The following is a 20,617-nucleotide window of genomic DNA, read 5'->3' on the forward strand; positions in this document are numbered from 1 at the left end:
CCCCCATTTTCTGTGGCTCCACACAAAGGCCGCCTTGCTGATCTTTGAGGGGCCCTATTCTCTCCCTAGTTACCCTTTTGTCCTTAATATATTTGTAAAAACCCTTTGGATTCTCCTTAATTCTATTTGCCAAAGCTATCTCATGTCCCCGTTTTGCCCTCCTGATTTCCCTCTTAAGTATACTCCTACTTTCTTTATACTCTTCTAAGGATTCACTCGATCTATCCTGTCTATACCTGACATATGCTTCCTTCTTTTTCTTAACCAAACCCTCAATATCTTTTGTTATCCAGCATTCCCTATACCTACCGGCCTTCCCTTTCACCCTGACAGGAATATACTTTCTCTGCACTCTCGTTATCTCATTTCTGAACGCTTCCCATTTTCCAGCCGTCCCTTTACCTGCGAACATCTGCCTCCAATCAGCTTTCGTAAGTTCTTGCCTAATACCATCAAAATTTCCCTTTCTCCAATTTAGAACTTCAACTTTTAGATCTGGTCTATCCTTTTCCATCACTATTTTAAAACGAATAGACTTTTGGTCGCTGGCCCCAAAGTGCTCCCCCACTGACACCTCAGTCATCTGCCCTGCCTTATTTCCCAAGAGTAGGTCAAGTTTTGCACCTTCTCTAGTAGGTACATACACATACTGAATCAGAAAACTCTCTTGCACACACTTAAGAAATTCCTCTCCATCTAAACCTTTAACACTATGGCAAATTACCCACATTTGCATTATCTGTGAAGGGTAGAACATTTACTTACCAAAGATGTGAATGAATATCTATCATACACACAATCAGAACATTTCAGTACCCCAATCTGAACTTCCACCACAGCAGTATGACATTGAGTTTCTGCTATTTGTACCACAACACCAATAACAGACATGGTTGATTCTAAGACTCTGTTGATGGAGTTGGACAGCTGGAAACAATAGGCTTCAATGTCTTTGCTATGCCTGTGTCAAGTTGGTGCCAATTTATTACAACAAATGAACAGTACTGGAAATGTTGACTGCATGTAGCATTCTGTACAATTAGTGGCAGCAAGAATTTTGCCTGAAGTCTATTAAATTGTCACAAGTTAATTTTGCAAAATGTTTCCTCACATCCATTTTCAGCAGATGACAAGCTTACAGCCCAGTACAAACAGGAAACACAATTTAAAGAAAGTTTTAACTCCATCTTATATTGGGAAAATCTGATGAGTTGTTACAGTACATCTTATAGATGGTACACACTGCTGCCACTAGGTCATGAGATTAGTTTTGAATTATTACAGTAAAGAGCCAGCACAGACACGCTAAATGGAATGATTTTGGTTGTGTTGCCCTCTGTGTTTTTGTATTATTTATTGACATGGATCAGGAATACTAAATTGTGAAATGTCATCATTTCACTTAAAAAAAAGTGTTCAGCAATTTTCTTTTTCTGTGGAAAAAATGTACTCAGAAGAGGCAGGTATGCTGTTTCTACTGATTATGTCATTCTCTGTGTTGCACAATACATTTTCAAAATAATTTACATGGTTGTGTTTTTTTTTCAAATGATATTTAGAACTCTTCCATGGTATTATATAAACAATCTATTTAATGAATAAAAATCTGACACAGTGCCCTCTATTGACCACATTCATGGAGGATCCCTCAAATCTCATTCACTTTACACAGTTTCTCCTGTGAATTTTCCTACTGTTTCAAAGACAGGTATTTCTCAAAAGGTTATTTATTTACCATATCTGCCGAGCGCTTGTCTCCGGTCTTCACTGTGGTTTTCGCCCAGATCTGGCCCTTGATAGTAGCTTTGATCTTGTCCAATGGCTAACACTGGCTACAGTAACAAAGTAAAATTGTTCAACACTAAAGGGTTCCATGCCTAAAACAACACAGAGTAAGAAAAAGTAAAAGAATACAAACATTTCTTTCTTTGGAATGATATCCGCTCTTTTTCTTCCCCAACTTGAGTCTCATGCAGATGTTGATTATACTTAACTGTTTATTTTTCAATCAATGGTAATAAAAATGCCAAAGGATTTTGTAGCAATGGGTGAATGTAGTATCAATATTTTATGCAAATTATCAGTGCTGCTCTGTGGCCTTGTTCTTCCTCTTTAAATGACCACATTTCTCCTTACATGATCCCTCATTTCCACTATTTAGTTCAAAGCCTCCAGTACTGTCCTTTTATGTGACTCACCAGAACACTAGTCTCAACACTGTCCAGGTGAAGACCATGCCACTGGTACAGTGGTACTTTCCCCAGTACTGGTGCTAGTGCCCTATGAATCAAAATCCTTTTCTATTATGACAGTCTTTAAATCATGCATTAAAATCTCTAATTTTATTCTATGTCAATTTGCTTGTGGCCTGGGTAGTGATCTAGAGAGATTATCATCTCTCTGGTTTTATATTTTAGTAAATATCAGAGGGTGGTGGTGGAGAGCTGTTTTTCAGACCTATGACCAGTGGTGTTCTGCAGGGATCAGTTCTGGGTCCGCTGTTGTTGTCATTTATATAAACAATTTAGATGAGAACATAGGAAGCATGGTTGGTAAGTTTGCGGATGCCACCAAAATTGGTGGTAAAGTAGACAGTGAAGACATTTATCTCAGAGTACAACAGGATCTTTATCTGGGCCAATGGGCTGAGAAATGGCAAATCAAGTTTATTTTGGATAAATGCAAAGCATTGTATTTCAGTCAGATCAACAAGGACTTACACAGTTAATGGTAGGGCGCTGGGGAGTGAGACACCGAGGGGTTCAGGCCCATAGTTCATTGAAAGTTGCAACACAGGTAGACAGGGCCATTAAGAAGGCATGTAGCATGCTTGCTTTTGTTGCTCAAACCTTTGAGCATAGGACTTGGGATGAGAGTCAAGAGTATAGTGCTGGAAATGCACAGCAAGTCAGGCAGCATCCGAGGAGCTGGAAAAATCGACGTTTCAGGCATAAGCCCTCCATCAGGAATGAAGGGCTTTTGCCCAAAATGTCAATTTTCCTGCTCCTCAGATGCTGCCTGACCTACTGTGCTTTTCAAGCACTACACTCCTGACGCTAATCTCCATCATCTGCAGTACTCACTTTTGCCTATAGGAGTTGGGATGTCTTGTTGAGGTTGTACATTAGTGAGGCCACTTTTGGAGTACTGTGCATAGTTTGGGTCACCCTGCTATGAGAAAGATGTTATTAAATTGGAAAGGGTACACAAACGATTTAGAAGGGTGGTAGCGAAATTGGAGGGTTTGAGTTGTAAGGAGAAGCTGGATAGGCTGGTAGTTCTTTCCCTGGAGTGGAAGAGATTAAGGGGTGGCCTTATAGAGCTTTATAAAATCATGACTGGCATAGATACAGTGAATAGCAAAGGTCTTTTCCTTAAGGTAGGAAAGTTCAAAAGTAGGGGGCATAATTTAAAGATGAGAATAGAATGATTTAAAAGGGAGCTGAGGGATAATTGTTTCACACAGAGGGTGGTTTGTGTGTTGAATGAAATGTGCTAGATGCAGGTGTAATTCCAACATTTAAAAGACATTTGGACAGCTATATGAATAGGAATGGTTTAGAATGATATGGGCCAAATGCAGGCTGTGTGACTCTATGACTCTATATCCCTCGTAGCTGCACATACTCCCTTGACAGATAGCCACATAAAGCACACTAATTCGATCCTCCTTGTTTCACTGCAAGTTCTTCTCTAACTACAAATAGATGTCCCAAATGCTGCCACTGGACAAGCAACATAGTTTTCTGGATTAATACTCTCAGCTGCAGAAAATTGTGCCTATTCCCAAATTATATTATCTTCTACTACCACTACATTTATCACATCTATTATCTTGTCCAACTTAAATTACTCTCTGCACCATGTTACAAAATCATCCACCTTGCAGCCCTCATTTTCATTCAGACAAACCATAATCTTAGCAGGACTTATACACTTAATTGTAAGGTCCTAGGGAGTGTTGCTGAAAAAAAGAGACCTTGGAGTGCAGGTTCATAGCTCCTTGAAAGTGGAGTCACAGGTAGATAAGGGTAGTGAAGAAGGCATTTGGTATGCTTTGTTCTGTTGGTCAGAGTACTGAGTATAGGAGTTGGGAGGTCATGTTGAGGCTGTAGAGGACATTGGTTAGGCCACTGTTGGAATATTGCATGCAATTCTGGTCTCCTTCCTATTGGAAAGATGTTGTGAAACTTGAAGGGGTTCAGAAAAGATGTATGGAATGAGCTGCCACAGGAAGTGGTGGAGGCTGGTACAATTGCCACATTTAAAAGGCATTTGGATTGGTATATGAATAGGAAGGGTTTGGAGGAATATGGGCCGGGTGATGGCAGGTGGGACTAGATTGGGTTGGGTATCTGGTTGGCATGGACGGGTTGGACCGAAGGGTCTGTTTCCATGCTGTACATCTCTGACTCTAAGAACAACAAAGCCATTGGTTAATTGTAAAGTTTGAAAGTCTACCTTTTTAATCCCCACACAACTTCACTTACAGTCACACTCGCTTGTACCGACCACGGGCCATGTAAGAATACTCTAGGCCAAGAGTTACAATTCTCTTTTAGAACAAAATCTCTCGGCAACTTACCCCTCCTTGAGGCATTATACTGTCCATAGCTTATTCAATCTTAACTAAAGTTTCTCAAGCCAAAAACACTTAGTGCATATATGGTCACTGTGGATCGCACTGGTGTACACCAGTGCCCACGTACTATGCTTGTAACTCATCATCTGTCCTGCCATATGTCTTGTGTTTTTATGACCAAATCAACTATTCTTTATTTAAATCTGAGTTGATGCCTCTAGTTTTGTTCCAATTAATTCTTCCCTAGACCCACTCTGGTCAAGACCTCATCATAGCCTTGGTCCAAATATGGACAAAGGAGCTGACTTCCAGAGGTGAAGTGAGAGTGAATCCTCCTGAAATCAAGGCAACTTTTTATCAAGTGCAGCATTGAAGATCCTTTTTAAAATTAAACACCAATTTCTGTTGACAGGAGTCACAACTTGAAAAAAGAAAGATGGCTGTGGTTGTCAATGACTACATCTCAGTACCAGAATATTCTTGCAGTAATTCCTCAGTGTATCCGAGGTCAACCTTACTTCAATTGCTTCATCAATGATGTTTGATTGATCACATTGCCAAAAATGGTAATATTTCTGAGTATTCAACTGCATTTGCAAATCTACAGATTGTCTCCACAAGCAGCAATAAAAGGACAGTAGTTAGGCTTGGGAAGAGAAGTAGAAATCACACAATGCTAAGCAATAACCATCTATGACAAGAGAGAAGCTAGCAATCTCCCTTTGAGTCAATGTCATTACTATCACTGAATTATTCCACTATTAACTTCTTAAGGCTTAGTGTTAAACAGGAAATGGATCAGCCATATAAATGTTGTAGCTATACTAGCAGGCCAGAGACTGGGAACACCACAACAAGTACCTCATTGCTCGGCCCCCCACAGTCTGAACACCATCTACAGGGCATGACTCATGAGTGTGATGGAGTAGTCCTCACTTGCCTGGATGATGTGGGTCTAACAACACTCGAGAAGTTGAACACTATCCAGGATGAAGCAAACCATCTGTTTGGCACCCCACCCACCACCTTAAATATTTAATTTCCCCATAACTGGAGCACCATTTCAACATGGTGTATTATCTACAAGATGCTCTATAGCAACTCACCAAGGATACTTTGACTACTCCTCCCTAACCTGCAATTCCCTAAGGCGACAAGGACAATAGGCAAGTCAATTAAATGATGTGCAATAAATTATTAAATGATTCAACAAATAATTATCCTCCATAAAAATCTCCTTGATAAGTTCCTCAACACATATTCACAGCCACCCCTTTCAGCTTTCCACCTCACCTAGTCTCATTGCCTGCATAGTTTCACTGACAGATAAGATCACATGGGCAGAACGGTGGCTCAGTGGTTAGCACTGCAGCCTCACAGTGCCAGGGACCTGGGTTTGATTCCAGTCTCAGAGGACTGTCTGTGTGGAGTTTGTGCATTCTCCCAGTGTCTGCATGGGTTTCCCCCAAGTGCTCCGGTTTCCTCCCACAGTGCATGCTAGGTGAATAGGAAATGTTAAATTGCCCATAGTGTTAGGTGCATTAGTCAGGGGTAAATGTAAAGTAGGGGAATGGATCGGGAGGGGGTTACTCTTTGGAGGGTCAGTGTGGACTTGTTGGGCTGAACAGCTTGTTTCCATACTGTAGGGAATCTAATCTAAATACTTCTTAAATTATTCACCACCCGCATAGCATTTCTATGCTCTGAATCTTTTACTCTATAGCTCCTTCATTATTATTCCTGGAAGAAACAACCTTGTGATTCATTCACAACTGCACTCAAGTCCTCAGTCATCGAGATGGTAGCTTTCCATTTAGCACAATAGTTATCCAGCTCCTGATTTACTCAATGATGACTGCGCCTTCACTTTTGGTTTCCTAGTCCCCAGGAAGACATTTTCTGTCATCCTGGCCATTTCTCCTGGAATGGCCTTTTTCCATGCCGGTTTGAGCCCAAGGGATGCATATCTGGTGAACTGCCTTTGCAATTTTCCTCCTTTCCACTACCCACCAGGGCAGCCTGATTCTTGCTTCTTTCATTAGTTTCACTTGACTCCCCTCACATCCTCTCTAAGCTCATCTTTTCAAGAGACTGATCTCCTGTTACAATCATCCTATTCTCTCTATACTGCAGATCAGCTAACTTCTCTTCCAAGACCCCAAGTTAGCTAATATTGTAAGTGCTGTCTCTCTTTAGGCACTGCCACCCTTTCCCTTAAGTATGTCAATATCACCCCCTTCCTCAAAAATAATGCTTGATTCTGCCATCTTGCAAACTGCTCCTATCTCAAACCTCCCTTGCTTCTTTACAGTTCTTGAACATGCTGCTATCTACAAAACCTGTTCCTACCTTGGAAATCTTCAAACTTTAATTGATCCAATCAGGTTTCTGATCTCGGAGAAAAGTGACTTAACATGTGCAAATGTTCCTGATAGGTATAAATTCTCAACTCTGGTAACATTCTTGTAATTCCTTTTCTGCATGTTCTCCAGTGTTTCAATACTACTCTTCATAATATGATTGAACTGTTAATTTGGAGAACTGATGCAGACACATCGTGTAACAATTCTGTGAATCTGTGTCCCCTGATAAAATGCAAACAAAAATGAGCAGGATGCTACAATAGCACTTAGCTTAACTGTAGAGAGGAAGAAGGAAATCCTACTCTCAGATTCCAATTCAGTAATCTGATTCTGGAGCCATCAGGTGTGATGCCCATTGCTGTTTAGCCAACTGTTGCTCACCATTTAGGCTCATAGCTGAAGAAAAGTCACTTGCATAAAACAAAAGAATAGTTGGAGTCTATAGAACACCACTGTAAGCATTAGCATCTTATTGCTAAACTGGTTGAGACAATCCAACACATTGCAGACAATCAATGAAAAATTTGTTATTATCCTCCCTAAGTATATAGGGCACTGTATTACACAATAAGCCAATGCTGAATAAATAAAGCTATTTCTAATCAACAGAAATAATGGTCATTTTAGTGACAGCTCTAGAAATGAATGTACTTTATATAGATTTTCTGTACTACTTGCTTTCACGTTTGGCATTTTGAAAGCTACATTAGAACAGAAAGCACAGTGATTGCTTGGAGCAATCTCATCACAATTAGAATAGTTAATAAGCAAAACATCAAGATTCAATTGTCTACCTTTAAGACTTGATTCAAGGAATTAATACTTTAAAATATATAAGCTAATAAAAATACATTGAGAAATGTGAGTCACATAAAATTTACCAACCTGGGTAATATCAAAACAATGTGCAGGCAGACTCTGATTCAACCCAAGCTGATGAGTTTCTCTAAGTCGGACATCAATAAATCCACCAGAAGGAGGGATTTTCCCAGGAATACTGTTATAATAAGGATGCTCTGTAAACTCTTCATCTTCTCCAGCCCAAATTGATTCTTCTAAATTTGGCATTCTGCACGAGATTGGAAAATGGTTGTTACTGGTGTCACGCAGTATAAATAAAGAGTATTCAATGAAAATCTCACTATATGATTTAAAGCTTTATATCATATATATTCAATTAAATGTTCTTGAAACCATATTCTTGAAAAAATACAGTGTTATATGAGAGATGTCAAAATTATATAAATGATTTTTGGAAATTGCTATGCTTTTTCTGTCCATGGGCAATGATTTTTCTTGTTGATGAATTTCATAACTAGATATTTGCATTCACCACAGTAGAAACCAAATCTTAATGCAACTATTTTGTTGGCTTGCCATTGCCTTCCTCATACTTTTGAACTTCAGGGTACCTTCTTCCAGATGGGTTGCAACCAAGGCTAAAGAGTCCTATGTATCCATAAAATAGGGTTTTGCCGCATTGCTCTCAAGTAATCCTATTGGACATAAACCCAGTATCCAGTATCAGTACTCTGATTGCTGTTGCCAGAAATGGGGCCAAAATCCAAACCTGTTGATTCAGAGATGAGAATGCTATTGCTGAACCATTATCCCCTCCTGTCTTTCTACATAACTAAAATTCTCAGAGATTAAATAACCTATCATAGGTAGGAATTAAATGTCAACACTGCTTTTCATTTGTCTCCAACAAATGTAGTATATATTATTGATGCAAATTAAATAATTGCACATCATGAACTCTATGTGCATTTCCAAAATATGCTCTTGGAAAGCAAAGCTACTCAGTGAAAACACAAAATGTCAGTATGGCTTACTTGGTGGTTGAGTCCTAAAAGACATAGCTGATAAACTGGGTCTGTGAGGTGTGGTCAGGGAATCAAGAAGAGGGAAAAATATATATGACCCCACCCTCACCAACCTGTTCATTAGTCTACTCTCGATCATCATCAAAGTGATAGAAAGTGTCATCAACTGTTCTTTTAAGCAGCACGTGCTTAGCAATAACTTGCTCACTGAAAACCAGTTTGGGTTCCACCAATGTTACTGGCTCTTAACCTCATTATAGCCTTGGTTCAAATATGGAGAAAACAGCTGAATTACAGGTGAGGAGAAACTTGGCATCAATGCCAAATTTGACTGAGTGTAACATCAAGGATCCATAGCAAATCGGGAGTCAATGGGAATCAGAGGGAAATCTCTCCACTGGTTGGAGTCATACCTAGCACAAAGGAAGATGGCTGTGCATTTTGAAGGTTAGTTATCTCAGTTCCAGAGCACCTCTGTAGGAGTTCTTCAAGATAATGTCCTAGGCCCTACCATCTTCAGCTGCTTCATTAATGACCTTCATTCTATTATAAGTTCAAAACTGTGAATGTTTGCTGATGATTAGTGAATACTGCTGACCATTATGCAATGATCAGATAATGAAGCGGTCCACACTCAAATGCACATAGATCTGGACAATATCCAGGTGTGTTAGCAAGTGAAAAGCAACATTTGCAATACAGACATAATGGGTCAAATGACCTCTTTCTGTATTGTAAAATCATATAATTTGATTTGTGCCACACAAATGTCAGGCAATGACAACCTTCAGCAAGACAGAGACTCGTTTTTGTCCCTTAGCATTCAGTGGCATTACAATTACCATTGTACCCCCACAATCCACATCGTAGGAGTTACCATTGTCCAGAAGTTAAACTGAACTAGTCACATAAATACAGTAGCTACAACTGAAAGTCAGTGTTAGGAATCCTGCACTGAATAATTCACCTCCTAATTTCCAAAGCTCGTCAAATGTTGACCAAGCACAAGGCACAACTGTGTGAAATAATCTTCATTTGTCCAGATGAGTGTGTCAATGGTGAAGGGAATAAATGTATATGGATCTGGTGCTAATCATGCAGGCTGCTTTGTTGTGGATGGTGTTAACGTACTTGTGTATTATCCATATTTAGCTCAGGTTAATTCTGGATGTTAAATTATAAGTTATACATATATAAGTAAAACGTGGCACAGCACCAGGTTATGGTCCAGGTTTATTTGGAAGTGCTAGCTTTCGGAGCACCGCTCCTTCATCAGGTAGCTATGGATTAGAATCATAAGACATAGAATTGATAGCAAAAGATCACAGTGTCATGAAACTGATACGATATATTGAACAAACCTAGAATGCTGTTAATCTCAAGATTGGGATACAGACAGATTGTAACTTCACACCTTTAATGCATTGTCTGAGCTGACATGTCACCTTTTTCTATAAAACTTTAAGTTAATGTGACTTGAAAGAAGTTCTGGGATTTACATACTAATGAACTGAAACCTGCAACCCATTCTAAGATGAAAGACTTAACAGCAATCTAGATTTGTTCAAACATCGTGCCAGTTGCATGACACTGTGATCTTTTGCTATACATTCTGTGTTTTATGAGCCTGCTCCACAGCTACCTGATGAAGGAGTAGCGGTCCAAAAGCTAGTGCTTCCAAATAAACCTGTTGGACTATAACCGGGTGCTGTGTGATTTTTAACTTTGTCCACCCCAAACCAACACTAGCACCTCCACATCATATATATAGTAGATTGTATTACTTTTCTGGCTTTGTACAGTAACATTTCATGTTGTTTGTTCAAAACTATGGCTTTATTTTCTTAGTGAGTCCCAGGAGTTTAAACTTGGTCTATTTGAAACAAAAAGAAACTTGTCTTTAGCCATGTCATAACTGAAATTTGGCAGTGTGGTCTGAAATAATAGAAAATCATAATTACATAGATATCGATTGTATTATGTTTGCCTTATTATCCACTTATTGTCCAAGCATTCTAGTCACCAGAAAGTAATGGGATAAAATAGGACTGAAGAAGACTTTGATCTTATACTCATGGCAGACTGGTACAAAAGGTGAAGTCACACGGTATCGGGGTAAGATGGCTAGATGGATACTGAACTAGCTTAGTCATAGGAGACAGAGGGTAGTGGTGGAAGATTGCTTTTCAAAATGGAGGGCTGAGAGTAATGGTGTTCCACTGGAATCAGTGCTGAGACCCCTGCTGTTCATGGTCTGCATAAATGTGTTTGGTCTAATTAGTAAGCTTGTGGACGATACAAAGATTGGTGGAGTTGCGGATAGTGAGGACGATTATCAGAGGATACAACAGGATATAAATCAGTTGGAGGCATGGACAGAAAAATGGCAAATGGTGTTTAATCCAGACAAATGTGAGGTGATGCATTTTGGAAGGTCAAGTATAGGTGGAAATTATAGTGAATGGCAGAACTCTCAGGAGTATTAATAGAGAAAGATCTGGATGTGCAGATCCACAGATCACTGAAGGTGACAGTGCAGGTAGATTAGGTATTAAAAAAGGCCTGTGACATGCTTGCCTTCTTTGGAAAGCGCATTGAGTATAGGAATAGACATGCTATGCTTCTGCTTTATAGAACTTTAGCTAGGCCACACTTGGAATATTGCGTACAGTTCTGGTCACCACACTACCCAAAGGATGTAGATTCTTTGGAGAGGATAATACTGGAAAGGTTTACCAGGACGTTGCCTGGTATGGGGGATTTTAGCATTGAAGCAAGGTTGGATAAACTAGATTTGTTTTCATTGGAACAAAGAGGTTAAGGGGCGACCTAATAGAAGTTTATAAGATTGTGCATGGCATGGCTAGAGTGGAAAGTAAGAGTGTTTTTTTCCCCAGGGTGGAGAGTTCAATTACTAGGGTAGACAGGTTCAAGGTGTGAGGTGGGGGGGGGGGGGGGAGTTTAAAAGAGATGTGCAAGGCAAGTTTTTCACACAATGGTGGTGAGTGCCTGGAGTGCGTTGCCAGAGGAGGTGGTGGAAGCAGACACAATAGTAGCATTCAAGAAGCACCTGGATGAATACATGAAAAGGAAGGAAATAGAGAGATACAGATCCTTTAAGTGATGATGGTTTTAGTACGAAAGGGCAAAATGTGGCGGTGCAGGCTTGGAAGGCTGAAGGGTCTGTTCTTGAGCTGTATTGTTTTTTGTTCTTTGCTCTAATATATTGTTTCCACCATTATAACCAGGATTACTACAGATTGCAGTCCAATAATTTTGCAATAACTGACCAACCAAATGATTCCTGATTCTTTGCAACTTTTTTTTAAAAAGAATTGATATTGGTTCTAACTTTCACACTTGCCCAATGTTCTTGTCAGCAAAATAAACCTTACTCATCGCCTCAGATTTTTTACCGTCCTTCAAAAAGCTCAAAGGGTTCCAAACTTCAGCAATTTTCATTTAAAATAGATAGGTTAAGATCTACAAATGTAACTTGTGGAGCTTGGTAAATCTAGCCATGGTTTGAGTTGGATGTTTCAGTATGACTTCACTGACAATAAATTCCTTTTAACATAATGGTATAGTAATAAAAGATTCAATCACTTAAAAACCTATTCTAATCTTTGTAACAATATTTCACGCCAATGCTACCACATACTATTTGCTGTCAAAGCCGACATCCCTACCTTTGTCACCTCCAGATTCAACTACTCCAATTCTCCACTCTGTAAGCATCAGATCATCTAAATCATCACTGCCAATATTTGAAAAATCAGTCCCAATCAACAACCCTGTCCTCACTGACCTACACTGGCTTTCAATCCCCTAATGGCTCTAATTTAGAAGTCTTTAGAAGTCTTATCCTTGTATGCAAATACATTTCTGATCCATCATTGTAATATTCTCCAGTCATATAAATCTGCAAGCCCTCTGCATTTTTTGAACTCTGGTCCTTGGACATCACCCAACTCACTTATCTTACCACTGGTACCCTTGTGCTTTCACCTGTCACCTAAACTTTGAAAATGATCATCTAAATCTCCCTCCTTCCTAATATCTTCATTCTTCACACAATATCAATGTTCATATGCTTATGCCTTAGGAGTTACCAAAGTTGAAAACACTGGTCACACAGTTTGATTGCATATTGATTATATTGTTGGTGCTACAGATCATATTTGATGCAACATGCAGATTAATGCTTGGTACCTTGGTAACAGCAATGTTGTCTCAGTTCAGCAGGAGGCAGTGATACCAGGTCATTTCAGCCAATATAACAAACTGATAAAAGCCTTTAGGTAACTAGAACTGTCCAGTGACAACTCATGACCTCTGACAATGACCCACAAATGCGAGTAATATGTATATAATGAAAGCACACAAAATATCATTGAGCATACCATTTAGATGCTTAATCAATTCTTCATCTGCCTGTGACCTGGGTTCTGAGAAAGTTACCACCTGCACTACCTCTACTCCCACCCTGAGACACTTAGGGTTGAGGCTCGATTTTCGGAGCCCTAGTGTTGGGCAGATGGGGACCCTAAAGCAAGAGGTCGGCTGATTCTTGCCATCATCAATCCAGCCCATGTATTAAAGCAGTAAAAGGTCAATTAATGGCCTTCATCTGAGTTCTCAGCCCACATTCAATGTGGGAAGTTAGCTGCTGTGGGTGCAGTGCGAATGGCACTGGGTGGTTGGCATATCTGAGCACGAAACTGGCACTGTCCTGATATTTGCACAAATAAGTTAGGCTTCATCATGGAGGTAGGCATAGATGGAATATAATGGTAAGGTGCCATCTGGGCATGGCTTTGGCTGATTCCCAGAGCTTTGAAGGGAAAGGATGCACAGCTGGTAATGTACATTGTCTAAAGGCAGATATGGGTGTTCAATTGGTAGGGGCGAGGTGTCGATCATTAGATGGAGCACTGCCATTGCCCATTAATGACCTGCAGATATGTGGAGTTATCACAATTCATTACGATAGAGTGATGAGTGCGTCTGACATTCCATATAATCAAAGAAAGCTAATTTTTTTACAGGGTAAATGGCTCCACAATGCAAGAGAGAGTAGTTGGTCGGTAAGCAGAGTGGTAGAACTGTCTATCCTCATCCCCATAGAAGGAAACGTGCATGAGCTATCAGCTGGAATTGAGCCTTTACCTCCACAAGTGATGGGGTGGTGAGGTCCCAAGGGAATAGTATGTTCTAATGACAGAGACAAAACCTAACAGACCCAAGGGGAGGGAGTGTAATGGCTACCATAGTCAAATGAGCAATCTTAATTTCATTTGTGACGTTAAGAACCAAAAGTATTCGTGATTCAAAAGTGTGTGGATAGTGTAATTTGGGAAATGAAAATTCTTGTACAGATCAATTTGAAATGTTGCCAATCTGGAATGGTATTGTCGCTCAAGCACTAAGATATAGATAATACCTTAATCTCTATCTTTCTGTCTCCTACACAGAGAACCAACTAGTATTCCAACTACTAGCCTGAGGATGGACCACATCCAACCTCCGATATAGAAGAGGGTGCAGTAGCACATAGTTTCTTGATGTGCCTAATGTAGTAAATGCTGACACTTTGGTTGTAAGATCAAGCAAAAATCCTCTATATTAAAACATATGGACAAAACCCTAGATTTTGAACAGAGTCCGCAATTTGCAAAACTTTTAAAACCAAAAATGAAAGCTGGAATGAGTGTGTAAGAAATACACAACCAGGCCTGGGTAAGGGGATTGCTGTCTGGGACTATTGTTCAGCCTATAATCACAACATAACCTCCTCTCTCAGAGAACAGACAACCGAAACCAACAGACACTAGGCCAAGACACCTTTTATACCTCAGGCTACACAGTGCCGATAGTAGAGGGCCTACAGAGATTTTGGACATTCAACCTCAATCAAAACCCATTCTCACATACTGTAACCATCAGAAAGTCAATTAGCTTCAAAATCTCACCTAAGGGAGCCTTTTCAACATGCTTCTGCATGAACAGCTTCCGAACCAAGACCACAGAGGCCAAACAAATTTCAGCACAAATAAGTTCCCAAACAAGAGCTATTCGACACAGGCCTGTTCCGAACCAAGAGAACTGATGGCAACCGACCACAACCAACAGAACCAAAGACTGACAACTCTGAGAAACCACCGACTCAACCGTCATAACAAGTTCTCAGACACAATCTGAAGTGAAAACAGGGCCTGCAAAACTAACAGAAAGTAAAGAAAACCAGGTACTTACCTGACAGATCCAACACGCACCTTACTGTATCAGTGGACTCAACCCAAACTGAAAAGCTTATGCAGCCTAAAGTCTTCATCCAGGCTCTGGCTACAGCAGGCCGGGACAGGTAGGCACAATTCAAACCCACGCTTCTCAGTGGTGAGCTTAAATTCCCAAGATCCCAAAGTTCCAACCTAACTAGCAGGGAGGGGAAGGCAGGTGATGAGAGTGCATTGGGACCCCAGGGTAGGAATTATGATTAAAGACTCTAATTTAAACTGTTGTTTGATGCGTGTGTCAGTGGGATAAGTTGCTAATAGTGTTAATCTCGTAAATAGTGTAATTTAAGGTACAACGTTCTCAGTATACAGAGGAACCTCGATTATCCAAATTTCAGATTATATGAACAAAATCACAAGGTCCCGATACTAGACTAAACTGCTTTAATCTAGCATTCGATTATCTGGCATTCAATTATCCAAACAAAATACTCCCTGCCCATGTCGTTGAGATCATCGAGGTTCGTCTAATTCATTGTGTCAATTTCCTGTTTTATTGCATTTACCTATTTTTCTAGCATTACATTTGTTTTTGTATTTTAAATAAACACAGAGATTATTTTGCCCTGAAACACCTATCACCTCTTCATTTCACATTCCCTAAATAAGTCCAGTGTCCACTACCAGGGATCTGGCAGTGATTCGAATCACTTAAAAATCAGGAAATAACTGAGTGCAAACCAAAACAGGGGGTTTAGTAGTTGCCAGATGGATGCATAAATTGGTGACGGCAGTTCATAATTACTGTGCAGCTGCAAGAGGAAGAGATAGAGCAGAGTTCTGAACGTTGGCAGATTGCAGAAATTGATCCAGACACTGAGTCCCAGTCAGATAGTGGACTCTGGGGTCATCTGAGACTGTGTGAAAATGTGGTGGAGTTACAAGCAGGGGCTACCTAACTAATATCATTAATTTAAAGTTTAAAAGAGTATAAAGTGACCTTTCGGCCCATCACATCCTCACCAGTTGTCAAGTACTTATCTACTTTAGTCCAATTTCCCAGCACCTGGCCTGGAGCCTTGTATGTTATGGCATTTCAAGTGTTCGTCTAAATACTTCTTAAGTTTGCAAGGCTTTCCACCTCTACCACCCTTTCAGGCATAATTCGAGTAACTCGTTGGATGAAAAATATTTTCATCAAGTTCCCACTAAACCTCTTACCCCTTATTTTAAATTTATGCCCACTGGTTACTGATTACTTTTACAACATAGAACATTGAACAGTACAGCACAGAACAGGCCCTTCAGCCCACGATGTTGTGCCAACCACTGATCCTCATGTATGCACCCTCAAATTTCTGTGACCATATGTATGTCGAGGAGTCTCTTAAATGTCCCCAATGACCCTGCCCCCACAACTGCTGCTGGCAACACATTCCATGCTCTCACAACTCTCTGTGTAAAGAACCCACCTCTGACATCCCCTCTATACTTTCCTCCAACCAGCTTAAAACTATGACCCCTCGTGTTAGTCATTTCTGCCCTGGGAAATAGTCTCTGGCTATCGACTCTATCTATGCCTCTCATTACCTTGTATACCTCAATTAGGTCCCCTCTCCTCCTCCTTTTCTCCAATGAAAAAAGTCCGAGCTCAGTCAACCTCTCTTCATAAGATAAGACCTCCAGTCCAGGCATCATCCTGGTAAACCTCCTCTGAATCCATTCCAAAGCATCCACATCTTTCTTATAATAGGGCGACCAGAACTGGACGCAGTATTCCAAGTGCGGTCCATCCAAAGTTTTTTCGAGCTGCAACAAGATCTCACGACTATTAAACTCAATCCTGATGTTAATGAAAGCCAAAACCATATGCTTTCTTAACAACCCTGTCCACTTGGGTGGCCATTTTAAGGGATCTATGTACCTGCACCCCAAGATCCCTCTGTTCTTCCACACTACCAAGAATCTTATCCTTAATCCTGTACTCAGCTTTCAAATTCGACCTTCCAAAATGCATCACCTCACATTTATCCAGGTTGAACTCCATATCCAGGTTGAACTTCATTGTCCGGGTTGAACTCCATTCTGAAAGTAAATAGTTCTTCCTATCTATCTTATTAATGCCCTTCATAATTTTCTACACTTCAATCAAATTCCACCCCCCTCCTCCCAGCCTCTTAGTTTAGACAAAGACACCCCAACCTATCTAGTCTCTCTTCAAAGCTGAAACACTCCAGCCCAGGCAACATTCTGGTGAATCTTTTTTGCACCCTCTCTAGCATATTAATCCAGCTGTAGGTGAGCATACATTTCATAAGCTCCAACATATCATCTTCCCTCTTGTATTCAGTGCCTTGACTAATAAAGGCAAGTATGCCATATATTTTCTTAGCCTGTTAATCCAAATATCCAACTCTCTTCAACGATGTACAGACATATGCATCAAGGTTCCTCAGTTTCTCTGTATTTTCTAAGGTCTTGACATTCATCGTGTCATCATTATTTTGTTTTCTTAGTCCTCCCAAAATTCAATACCTCATGGTGGAGGTTGAACAGCTGACATCTGGAAGCTCCCCTGAGGGCACTTCTAATGGATCCAGACTTCCCTCCACACTCAGCCATTAACATAATTACATTCTACTACCGCACAGACAAAAGGTAGTCTTGCATCACTATTGAAACATCCAAGATTCTTCGGGGACTTAACAAGATAGTTGTGGAAATGTTGCTTCTCCTTATGGGACATGACATCTCAAAGCATTTTACAGCTCATGACTTTCTAGTGTAGTCCTCATTGTATTACAGGCAGCAAATTTGCACACAGCAATCTCTCACAAAACAGCACTGAGATAAACAGCAGATAGTCTGATGAGATAAAAATCAAATATTGCAGATGGTGGAAGTCTAAAATAAAAACAGAAAGCACAAAAACAGGAGAAACTCAACAGATCTGGCAGCATTTGTGGAGAGAGGAACAATATCTCCACAGTTTTGAATCCAATGACTGTTCCAAAGAAGAATTACATGAGACTTAAAATGTTAGCTCTGTGCCTCTCTGCACAGAGGCTACCAGCCCTGAGTTTCTACAATGCTTTATGCTTTTATATATATTTCTGAGTTGACGATTTAGCCCCTTGAGTCTGTTCTACCATTCAGTGACCATTCAGGGCTGATCTGTAGTATAACTCCTTACACTTGCCTTTGGCCCATATACCTTAATAGCTTTGATGAACAAACATTTATCTGTAACACCAGATTATACTCCACAACCACATGATGAAGGAGCAGTGCTCTGAAAGCTAGTGCTTCCAAGGTCAATATATCTGCCTGAGGCATGGTGCCCAGATCTGCTCACAGTACTCCACATGGGAGTAACTAGAGTTCTGCATAGCTCCAGCATAACTTGTGCATTCTTTTACTCCAGTCCTCTAGATGTAAAGGCTAGTTTTGCATTATCCTTAGAACATAGAACATTGAAATGTATAGCACAGGATTGGGCCCTACGGATCATGATGTTGTGCCGAACATGATGCCAAATTAATCTAATCCCTTCTGCCTGCCCTTGGTCGATATCCCTCCATTCCTTGCATTTTCAAATGTTTATCTGAACATTTTATCTGCCTCCACCACTACCTAGCAGTCCGTTCCAGACTCCTAACACCCTCTGTGTAAAAAACGTGCTGCTCACATCACCTTTGAACTTTATGCCTCTCACCTTAAATGCATACTCCCTAGTAATTGACATTTCAACTCTGGGAAAAAGATTCTGACCATCAACTCTATCTATAATTTTATAATTTGGAGATGCCGGTGTTGGACTGAGGTTTACAAAGTTAAAAATCACACAATACCAGGTTATATTGGAAGCACACTAGCTTTCAGAGCGACGCTCCTTCATCAGGTGATAGTGGAGGGCTCAATCCTAACACACAGACAAACAAAAACCCACATGCACACATATATTTTGTGGGGTGAATTTGTACTTTCAGGGTTACATTGTACTTTGCTAAAAACTGCGTGCATTCATGAGCTCAAAAACTGCATGAATTTATGTAAAATTCCATTATCTCACTTTTTAGATTAGAATCAATCTAGACATCATGGTGTAGACAGAGAACACATGGTGTAGACAGAGAACACAGGGGAGAAAGTGAGGACTGCAGATGCTGGAGATCAGAGCTGAAAATGTGTTGCTGGAAAAGCACAGCAGGTCAGGCAGCATCCAAGGAACAGGGGAATCGACGTTTCAGACATTCCTGAAGAAGGGCTTAGGCCCGAAACATCGATTCTCCTGTTCCTTGGATGCTGCCTGACCTGCTGCGCTTTTCCAGAGAACACAGGGGGTCAACACCTTCAACATATTGTCTAGCTATCACCATTGTTAACAGCTAACCCAAGAATGCAACTTTTTAAAAAAAAGGTTTTGTGATTTACACATGAAAGACGTGAAACTATCATGTATTCTAACAGATGAAAGGCTTAACAGACAATCAATTTTTCAATGTATAATTTCAGTTACATCACACTGTAAATTTTTGCTATAAATTCTGTGTGTTAGGATTGAGCTCTCCACTATCACCTGATGAAGGAGCGTCGCTCCGAAAGCTAGTGTGCTTCCAATTAAACCTGTTGGACTATACCCTGGTGTTGTGTGATTTTTAACTTTATAATTCTGTAGACTTCAATCAAGTCTCCCCTCAGGCTCTGATGCTCCAGAGAAAACTCAAGTTTTTCTAGCCTCTCCTTATACCTCATACCCTCTAATCCAGGCAACATCCTAGTAAACCTCTTTTGCACACTTTACAAAGCCCCTACATCCTTCCGGTAATCTGGCAACCAGAAGTGAATGCAATACTCAAAGTGCAGTCTAACTAAGGTCTTATAAAGCTGCAACATGACATCCTGACTCTTGTACTCAGCTCCCCAACTAATAAAGGCAAGCATATCACACGTCTTCTTCACCACCCTATCTACTTGTGTGGCCATTTTCAGGGAGCTATGGACATCAATGCTGTTCATGGTCCTGCCATTAACTGCACACTTTTCCTTAAGATTTGATCTCCCAAAGTGCAGCATCTCACATTTGCCCAGATTAGAGTCATAGAGATGTATAGCATGGATACAGACCCTTTGGTCCAACTTGCACATGGCGACCAGATATCCTAAGTTAATCTAGTCCCATTTGTCTGCATTTGGCCCATATTCCTCTAAACCCTTCCTATTCATAAACCCATCTCGAGTGCCTTTTAAATGTTGTAATTGTACCAGCCTCCACCATTTCCTCAGGCAGCTCATTCCATATATGCACTACCATTTGCATGAAAAAATTGCCCCTTAGGTCTCTTTGAGATCTTTTCCCTCTCACCTTATATCTATGCCCCCTAATTTAGACTCTCCCAACACAAGGGAAAGACCTTGTATATTTACCTTATCCATGCCCCTCAAGATTTTATAAATCTCTATAAGGTCACTTCCCAGCCTCCAACGCTCCAGGGAAAACAGCCCCAGCCGATTCAGCCTTTCCCTATAGCTCAACCCTTCAACTCTGACAACATCCTTGTACATATTTTCTGAAACCTTTCAAGTTTCACAACATCCTTCCTCTAGGAG

General features: G+C 40.4%; 1 protein-coding gene across 5 annotated transcripts in view; it reads right to left on the minus strand.

Moving 5' to 3' along the window:
• The window catches only part of LOC122561732 (SHC-transforming protein 3-like), a 238,672-nt gene that overhangs the window by 55,479 nt on the left and 162,576 nt on the right, over positions 1–20,617 (minus strand). For all 5 annotated transcript variants that reach the window (XM_043713837.1, XM_043713847.1, XM_043713828.1 and 2 more), the window contains 2 exons: positions 7,831–8,014; positions 1,736–1,832 (listed from right to left, as the gene is read on the minus strand). In XM_043713837.1, the coding sequence (XP_043569772.1) occupies positions 1,736–1,832; positions 7,831–8,014 (281 nt within the window). The remainder of the gene's footprint in view (positions 1–1,735; positions 1,833–7,830; positions 8,015–20,617) is intronic.

The sequence above is a fragment of the Chiloscyllium plagiosum genome, chromosome 2 (assembly GCF_004010195.1).
Source record: "Chiloscyllium plagiosum isolate BGI_BamShark_2017 chromosome 2, ASM401019v2, whole genome shotgun sequence".
Classification (NCBI taxonomy): Eukaryota; Metazoa; Chordata; class Chondrichthyes; order Orectolobiformes; family Hemiscylliidae; genus Chiloscyllium; species Chiloscyllium plagiosum.